Source organism: Manihot esculenta, chromosome 12 (genome assembly GCF_001659605.2).
Source record: "Manihot esculenta cultivar AM560-2 chromosome 12, M.esculenta_v8, whole genome shotgun sequence".
NCBI lineage: Eukaryota > Viridiplantae > Streptophyta > Magnoliopsida > Malpighiales > Euphorbiaceae > Manihot > Manihot esculenta.
This window is the reverse complement of record NC_035172.2, coordinates 4,807,600-4,817,333: the sequence shown is the minus strand read 5'-3', so window position 1 is coordinate 4,817,333 and position 9,734 is coordinate 4,807,600. Positions and strand designations below refer to the sequence as shown.

Genomic DNA, 9,734 nt, shown 5'->3' with positions numbered 1-9,734 from the left:
GGTCCTACTAAATAAGGCCACAAGGGGAGTTCTGTCAGGCCAGGTCACAAGACGGGTTCCGCCATACCACAATCGGGCGTTGGACCCATTAACAAGGGCATAAAGTGAGTGTGAGCTAGGCTAAAAGATTGAGTGTTGGTCCCATCAATGAAGACACTCATACTAGGCCACAAGTCAGGTTCCGCCATGCTAGAAGACTGGGCGTTGACCCCACTGATCAAGGAGTTCATGTAGAGCCACAAAGTGAGTCCCTGCCAAACTGAGCGACCAGGTGTTAGCCCCCTCAAATGTTCTAAGATATCTAATGTATAAGGCCATAGAGCGAGTATAAGCCAAGCTAAAAGATCGGGCATTGGTCCTCTGATGTCTAAGGCCACAATGCGAGTATGAGCTAGCCCAAAATTTCAGGCGTTGGTTCCACTAATCGAGACATTTGTGCCAGGCCAGGTCTCACCAGACTCATAGACAAGCACTAGCCTCAAGATTATAAGAAATCCTATGAGGCAAAAGTTTTCAAGTTATTTATGACCACTATGGTGGACAGGTATTAACCCTTAGCAATTTTTTAAGAAATTATTTAAGTCTTGTTTGACGATGATTGGATGAGAGCTATGAACGATTACAGAGCATGTAAACACTCAATGAAAATAATGACAAGATAGGAGAAAATATTTCCATTTAAGTCATAAAACGTTACATAGGAGGAGAGATATCGTCAGGTTCCTCCTCTTGAGTCTCTATTATATCAGTACTATCTATATCTATTGCATTATCTATAGACACCTAGTTGTTGAGATTGTCCTCAGCTTGTCCCTCCCTCTCCAGTCTCATCTCCCTCCTCATCCGGGAAGATATTGTCTATCCAAGTAAAGTCTTCAGAAGGAAGTCGTTTCACCAGTTCCTTCTTGACTAAGTCTTGACCTTATACAAACATCTCCCCACCCTGGGCCACCGTCTCCTAAAGCTCTACCTCAAGCTCAGCAACTCTGGTAGAGACGGCTTGGGCCTCCTTCGCTTGAGCCTATAGATCTAGAACTTGGCGATGTAGTAGGGCCACTTGATCTTCAGTAATCTTTGCATGATTCTCAAGGACTAGCTTGAAAGCTTTTGCCTCATTCAACTCAACCTGGAGCCTGTCTACGACTCCATAGTCTCCTTTATGTTTCTTTCCACTTCATCGACCCAAGTCTTCAGCCTCGAGCATTCCTCGACCAAGAGTCGCCTGTCCGTCTCTTGAGTGCCAAACTCCTACCTCAGGACTTTGTGGTGTTCTTTGGCCACATAAGCGCAGAGGGCACTCTCTAGGGTAAAGTGCATGACATTATCAAAAAGTTCATTTGTCTTGAGCTCATTCAGACGGCGGTGATCCTTAAGTCTCGGGGCACTCTTGATTAACAGAACGACCAAAGTAGGATCATCAAGAAGAGAGAGTGCTTAGGTTAGTACCAATGCCAAGCACTGGATGCTTGGAGGCCATGAGGATTCAATCCCCACGTTCGCAGGAGTGGATTCAGAAGGAGTAGGGACAGCAGCAGGAGGCTCGAAAGCTGGAGCAAAAGCAAAGGGGCCCACTGCAGAAGACTCAGGTTGCAAGTGGGTCGATTCTGATATAAGTTAGGTCGGAGGAGGAGAAAGCATGATTACTTCTTCTATGAGGCGAGCACGCTTGGGAGAGGGACCTATAGCCCCGACAATAGCCTTGCATTTGTAGGAAGCGCATGCTGCTTCTGCGAATTTGCTCCTTAACCCAGTCTTATCTGCAAAAATTACCAAGTAAATAAGGCAATTTGAAATCTAAAAGAAGGCAGAAAGAAAAGTACCCTAATCTCTAGCCAGGGAAGTACTCTCCCTAAGGTTGGGAAGGCTATTCGAGTGAGGACCCCGAGTCTGGGTCACCTGCAAATGACTCTCCTAAGACGAAATGGCGTTCCTCACCGCCTAAGTGATGTCTATTTTCTTTAGGGACTCAGTCTTCATTAAGAGAAAGGCTAAAGTCTCGTCCTCATCCCTCCTCAGACAGATCCTATCCTTCTTTAGTTCCACCCAAAAGTTTTAGCTCGTTTGAAGGTGCCCAAAACCCCCCGACATCTGGTGTCAGAGGATAAAAAACTTATTTTTCTACCGCTTTAATGAAGAAGTTATCTATTCGAACATCATCTAGTGTTTACGGTAGCTGAAAAAATCAAAACTCTTTATTTTTTAGGTACCCAGTTGGTACAACTGAGAGAAGAGAGCCACACTCGGCTCGATGTTGTTGTTAAGACAAATGAACAAGAAGGCCACCAAAATTCTCTAGCTATTAGGATGCAACTAGGTAACTGAAAACTTATAAAATTGAAGGACATCAACAAAAAAGTGTCCTGGGGGAACCGTAGACCCTCCTTGAGCTGCTCCTCGAAGACCATAATAGTATTTTCTACAGGGATCAAGTCATTTACGCGAACTCTTGATGAAGGAGAAAAAACACGAAAAGTCTTTCCAAGAATTCGGTATGTTTCATAAAAGCAGTCTACATCTTGCTCTAATAGGATAGATGAGATGTCACTAATCAAGCTACCATCGCTTTCTGGAGCCTCCCTAAAAGGAACGATAGGGGCCGGTGTATGGATGGAGCAGGCAGAAGAAGAGCTTGAGGCGGAATCTCCACTGAAAGTAAGAGAAGAGAAAATATTCCTATTCATTCTAAAAAGGAAAAAAAGAAACATAAATTACCATAGGGAGTATAATCGAAAAAGAAGGAGCAACTGAGTCTTTCTGAAAGCAAAGATTACATTTGAGAGCAAAAGTAAAAATTGAAGAAGAAGAAGGGTTCTTATAAGATAATTTTCACAGCAGGCTATAAATGTTGCTCGAGAAATGATGCAGCTATCGTTGAGGAGCTAGGTACGCAAAACAGCATAAGCAAGAAGGAACCAATCTAAGTGGGCCACATGCCTCAGATCATGAGAACAGCTATCACCTCTGAATTTGAAGAATCGAATACCAGGGGGAAAACCTCTAGTGCTACACAACAATCGCCCAAAGTGAGTCATGAGCTATCGCCATAAGACAGGGTCATATGACAAGAATTTGATAAGTAGAAAATGCGGTCTCACCAGAGAAAAAGAAGACCTAGACACCTTAACATCTGGTTCATCATCAAGACTCACTTTCTTCTGGATAGGGCGAGACTCAGTATAAAGTTACCGTTATCATGCACAGTCCAGTGAATCCCCATTACGCCTATAATCCCGAGATCACCGACCTGTTAGCCGACAATATCCCTTATCAAGCAGTCGACTACATCATTGCTTGATTATTAGAAAATATTATGTTTATCTCCATCTTTTTACGATATAAAATGAGAAGGATCATATAAGCAAATATACGCTATTATCTTACACTACTCAAACTCTAAACAATTCTTTACATTTTCCCTACTCTCTAGTATACTGACTTGAGTATTAGAGTGGTTGATATTTACATCCACCACCTTACATTTTCTTTCTTGTAGATCTATCCAATTACAACACATCTCTATTTTTTGAATATATCAAGATCTAATTTAATAAATATTATATTTTAAATAATAAAATATTTTTTATAATTTCAAATATAAAAAATTATTTACTAGTCTGAATTAAAATAAAAAGATACAATAATAAGAATAGTAAATGATTTTGAATATAAAAATTTTTGAAACAATAATTTTTATTTATAATAAACAATATCTTACTATTAAAAATATATCTTATTAAACCAAGACATATTTGAACTTAAATGAAAATTTTAGGATTTAAATTATAAAAAAATTAAATTAAATTTATTTAGACGTGAATAATAAATTCAGGATTAATTTATAATTTTGTTCCTTCATAAATAAATCAGATATAAAAAAAATTATTTTATAACATAAGATTTGCCCTTAAAATATGTATAATTTGTTTTTTGTTTAAGTACGATGTTTTGCCGATGTTTGTCTGCCTGTCATTTATGATTTTGTTTTAAAAATTTTTTGTTTTTTTGCCAAAGTTGGCTATGATTTGTCTTTGATACTTATAAAATACTCTTTAAAAAGTAAAGCTTATCTGCATTATCTTGTTGTCAGTATAATATGCATACACTAATATTGCTTTTTTAGAATTCCAATTACTACTTTTAACAAATATTTTTAAAATGAAAAATACAATTATAAATACCAATTACAGTATAATAAATTTTTTAAATAATTCGTTTGGCTTTTTACTCAGAGGGACCAGTGGAGGCACAACAATCCCTGAATGAATCTGTACTAATAATCGAGTCAGATTAGCTCAGACCCACCCCTAACAGTAATAATGAAAATGACCTACGTTCCAATCCAAGTTAGTCCAGATTGGAGATGTAACTGTGTAGAAAATATAATTTATATAAAAAAACATATTTTTATTAATATCTAATTTATCGAATATAATTCTGAGTTATTAGTTATAATTACAATTACAATTAATTAATTATAATAATAATTATTAATTATATTAATAATTAAATAAAAAAATTAAAATTGATCAGTATATAAGGTCATTGGCTCTTCAATCTCCCATTGACTACACTATCCCCATCTACAGGGCTAGAGCGAGAGCCAAGCGTCAAGTGATCAACATCCTTGGTAAACCCCTGCCCCGCCCTGCCCTGCCCCTTAGGACCGACTCTCCTCAATTATCCATATAAGGCCATACCCTTTACCTGGCTACTGACCACTCGCTTATCATTCGGCCACTTCATCCAAATCTTCAATCAATTGTCTATTTCTTGACTTCCTTCACAATCCCTCTTATCCCAATCTTGTCTCTGTCCCCCACTCTAATTATTATATCTTTTTATTTTAATAACATTATCCATAATATCTATTTAATCCTGATCCACTGCACCCACTACTAGACGCCATACTCGGTAGTATTTCTACGATCCTTCTATTGACACGTCGCCTCATATCATGACATCTGACGTGGAATTTTTATTTTAATTTATGTTCGTTCCTTTCCTCGTCTTCGTTGGATCTAATTATTGTAGTCCGATGAGATAATCAAAGGCTCTTGTTAAGTGTTGTTAAAGGTTGAAAACTTAGGATGTAACGCCTGTTTCCACGTGATACACAAGTGACCTTTTCTCTGCGAGCATATGCGACGTGCATTTGCCGCGTTACACCACTCTACTCATTCGCTTGTTTTTTTATAGAAAAGGGCAAAACTGTAATTTAAAAAAAAGACAGATAAATGCAAAATAATTCACAATTTAGTTGTTTTATGTAATAATTGATGGTTTTGCTGTGTTTTATAATTTCGACGGCTATAATTATCTCGTACGGACAAATACACGGCCGTTCACGCCGTCCTCGAACCCGACAAGACGACATTTCACTCCATTAACGGGCTGCATAACCGGCGTTAATGAGCTCGCCGGAATTGTGTTAGCCGTCCGACGGTACGGACACAGCCATTTATTTTGCATGTAACGGTTTTTTCTCCAAGGAGGAATTGTGAGGCCTTTGCTTTTCAGTGATCTCCTCGCCGCGTCACACATGGCTTTGATGATCTTCTTCAGCTCTTCATTTCTTCCTACAAACACCCTAGGCAATGACTGCAAGGGCTTCAAATATTGACTCGTAGGCCTCGCAATCTCGAACTGCGAAGCGAAGTCCAGATCGATGATGTACCGGTTTTGACACGTGGACGACGATTGAACCACGTCAATGAACTCGTAGTTCCCTGCAGTTAGGCCGCCGGAGGAGTCCCATTTGGTCTTACAGATCCCTGCATTGTATCCCAAATCTCTCAGAAATGTCATCACTTGCCGCCTGAAAACAGGTCTTTGATTTCGGAGGCACGAAAACATTTCCATGGCTTTCAAAACATTAGCCAACAGCTTATTTCTAAACGAATCCATACTGTTCCCAGTAGCTGATCTCACAATGTCCACGACGACGTCCGTACAATCGGCGACCAAGTCATCATCGTGATCAGAATCAGACTCGTACCCCAAGGACTGAAAATCGGAATCGTCTTCGAGAAACCCATGAACGAGTTCGGAGAGACAAGGGGAATCATCGGCGGAATGTTCACTCCCGCTGCTGACATAACTGAGTTGGGTACCGACGAGTCGAGCTTTAGCCTTATCATCGAGGGGATCAGTGACTCGTTTGGCTCTGACGAAAATAGACATTTCTCAGATATGGGGTTTCCTTCCGTTGCCCTTTGGTTAAAACTCGAGGAGGGAAAGAGATCTTTTGAGAAGCTGATGAAATAAAGAAATGGTTTAAGTATTTAAAAGAGAGAATTTTCCAGAGAATATTCGCAGCGAGGGTTCTGTATAGGTGTCACTTTTGGATTTTGATCTTCTGGGAGTAGGAGTTGGTTAAAGGAGAGAGTCGTGGGAGAGGATATACCTGATTATATCCGACTACAGTGCATACATGGCAGGGCATATCCAACGGCACCTGGCGAGTTTATTCTATCATACGTGGGCGGATACGATTTGCAACTTGGTGGGGCCTTGTTGTCCGCCACGGTTTTGGCACGTGGCTTAAGTGGCTCCTTTGGGACACTTGGGAGATACTGTGGGGTATGGTTTTGCCTCTTCAGGCAAGGGAAGGGCGCGGAGCCTGTGGGAATGAGCGGCAATGGCAGAGTAAGCAATTGAATAATTAAAAGAGCGAAGAAAAAAGAAGGAATGGACGAGCAACTGAGCAAGCAATCTCTTGCTTGTCGACTATATAGAGAGATAATTTAACAAAATTAAACTGAATTATAACTTTATTTTTTTTAGTCAGTAATTTGCAACTTTTTTTGTTTTTTTATGAAATTTAACTGTTGTAATTAAAGTTATTATAAAATATTAAAATTTCTTCGAATGTGTATGTTATTGAAGATTTCACGGGTCAGCTTTTTTTTTTTTTTTTTTTTTCCAACAAATCTTAGAATTAAAAATACAAATTACAAAGAATTGAAAGCTCAATTCCACCGATTTCGGTTTTAATGACAGAATGCAAAAATTTAATTTAGGAAATTTAATTTAAATAAATAATTAAAATAAATAAAAGATATTGTTTTTTATTTTATAATTTTCTTTATTATTATCTTAAAATTATTGTTTCACTTTTTTATTATAATAACATATAATTAATTATTATAATTTTATTTAATTTTATATTATTTTTAAATCAATTTATAATTAATTATTATTATTTTAAATAAATATTTAAAATGTTTTTTAATATTTAATAAAATTTAATATTTTTAAGATAATTATAATTAGAAAATTAATCAAATAAATTATTTTTTAATATTTGTAAAAAAATTAAAATAAATAAAAATTATAAAATAAATATATATTTAAAAAATAAATTTTTATAAAAGGTGAATAAATTATTATAATTAAATCATTCATTCCCATTAATTGATATATACTTTTAATAACGTTATTATGAGTATAAAATTATTCATCAATTATTTATAATCCATTATTATAGAGTCGATTTTAATGATATTTACTGTACCAAAATTTCTTTCTGCTATAGTTGTAATACATAATTTACTATTGAAATTTGATTTTTTTTTAAAAAAATAAATATTTTAATTCATTAAAATTTATTTTTATATAATTTCAATCATACAAATAAATTAATAATTAAGTGAGATAAATAAAAAAATTATCACTTAATAATAAAAATAATATATAAAATTAAATTAAATAATGAGTGATTAACTTTAAAAAAAATTTTAATGAAAATTTGAATTTAAAATCTTTTTTAGATTGAAAAATAATAGAAAAGATGAAGGAATAAATAGTAAAAAATTATTTGACTAATGGATTAAAGAGTTTGATCTTATATTAAAATTTAATTAAATAATTTTAAAATAAAGAATGAATTGATAAATTTTTTAAATATATAAGAATTTAATGATAATTTTTATATTTTAAAAAAATTACCAATATATCTTTTAAAAATTTTAAAACTTCAGGACCCAGACTCTATTGGCACACTCTTGGGCCCAACTAATTTAAACATGTCATATATGTTAAAATAATGATAAATTTCGCTTATAAAAATATATTAGTAACTTATTCTTGGTCGAATATTTATACAGGTAAAAACTTTTCTTCTCTTATTATATATATTTTAAAAAAATATATATGTGAGTGAATTTATACATCTAACCAATTAAAATTAGAATACCATATTAATATATTGACTTAATTATTCAAATTTTTTTTTGTAATTTTAGATAATAAATTAATTTTATATTAAATTAATATATATATTCAAATGCATATAAAATTTTTTATATTTTAAACTTGTAGTTATGAGATAAACAATTTATTTTTATGATTGTAATAGCTCATGTACCCATAGCATTACTAAAAAAGCTAATACTTTCTTTTTTTGGCTAAGAGATTGTGTGGAAAAGATAATTGAATTAACATGTTGATTTTATACACTAATCGAATTAAAATGAATTAAAATAAATTGAATAATTCATTTTTAGATTATTTGATCTCAGTCATTAAATAAAATAATCATAAATTCAATATTGCAAAGGAAGTAAAACCCAACGATTATTTTAGTAAATGAAGCAAGTCCAATATTGTGTTCATTTTTCAAAATGTGTAAGCAAAGCAATAGTTATTCAAAATAAATAAATAAACACATAAAAAGCAATGTCTATCAAATTAACAATAAAAAAATTACAAGATAGTATTTTGAAAAAGCCAAAATCCTCAAATAAACAAATATAAAAACCAAGTCTAACATGAAATCAAAAGTCTTGCCATTAAAGAAGTTATCATTCATTTCAGAAGTATGTCCATTCCAAAAAAGAGTTTATTAATGCTCTATAATAATTAATCACTATAAAATAGATCCATACGGTAAGAATTTGATGTGTAGAAAATACCGCTCAGTATTAGGAAAGAAGATTCAAACGCATAATACCTGATACATTATTAAGACTCGCTCTTCCCTCAACAGGGAGAATCTCGGCGCCAAGTTACCGTTAACAAGTACAGTCTAGTGTATCCCTATAATCACGGAATTATCAATCTATTAGTTGGCGTTATACCTTATCGAGCAACCGGTCATATCACTGCTGGATTATTGCAAATAACTATATTCATCTCCACCTTCTTACAATATAAAAAGAGAAGAATTATAGAAGTAAATGTACGTTTTTCTCTAAGACTATTCAAGTTCTAAGCAATCTGTCTCCTTCTCTCTATTTTTAATACTGACTTGAGTATCGGAGTGGCTGCCGTAAGCACCCACTACCACTTCACCTTCTCTTTTTTGCAGGTTTAACCAATTACAATGTAGCTTTATTTCGGCCACATCATTAATCTAATCTCTGTAAAATCATTTGGTTCTTTTGCTGAAAAATATGTTGAATCCTCCATTCATTTGGATTATGATCGGTCTCTACTCCTTTTCTCATAGAAGAATATTTCTCTCTCCTTTCACTTTCTAAAAGGCCGGAATAACGCATGCCATTATAGGAGGACTTGATAAAAGCAAAGGAAAAAATAAGTGTATAGCAGAAGACATCCTATCTATCGATCAAGAACCATAGACTAAGTAAGAGGTAAGGTTCGGTTCTGCTGATAAAGCAATTGGATTCTTTCAAAATGACCCCTTGGTCATTAAAATCTTCTTGAACCGGTACGAGATAAGGTGGGTACTCATGGATACAGGTAGTTCTGATAACCTTCTCATCTTAAATGTT

General features: G+C 34.5%; 1 protein-coding gene across 1 annotated transcript; it reads right to left on the bottom strand.

Moving 5' to 3' along the window:
- Nucleotides 1-5,242: 5,242 nt before the first annotated feature.
- Nucleotides 5,243-6,402, bottom strand: LOC110627845. The gene has a single exon (XM_021774221.2). The coding sequence runs from the start codon at nucleotides 6,178-6,180 to the stop codon at nucleotides 5,314-5,316; it is 867 nt and encodes a 288-aa protein (XP_021629913.1). The 5' UTR covers nucleotides 6,181-6,402; the 3' UTR covers nucleotides 5,243-5,313.
- Nucleotides 6,403-9,734: the final 3,332 nt, after the last annotated feature.

Coding starts and splice junctions, on each gene's coding strand:
- LOC110627845 (XM_021774221.2), bottom strand. CDS start 6,180: ATGTCTATTTTCGTCAGAGCCAAACGAGTCACTGATCCCCTCGATGAT.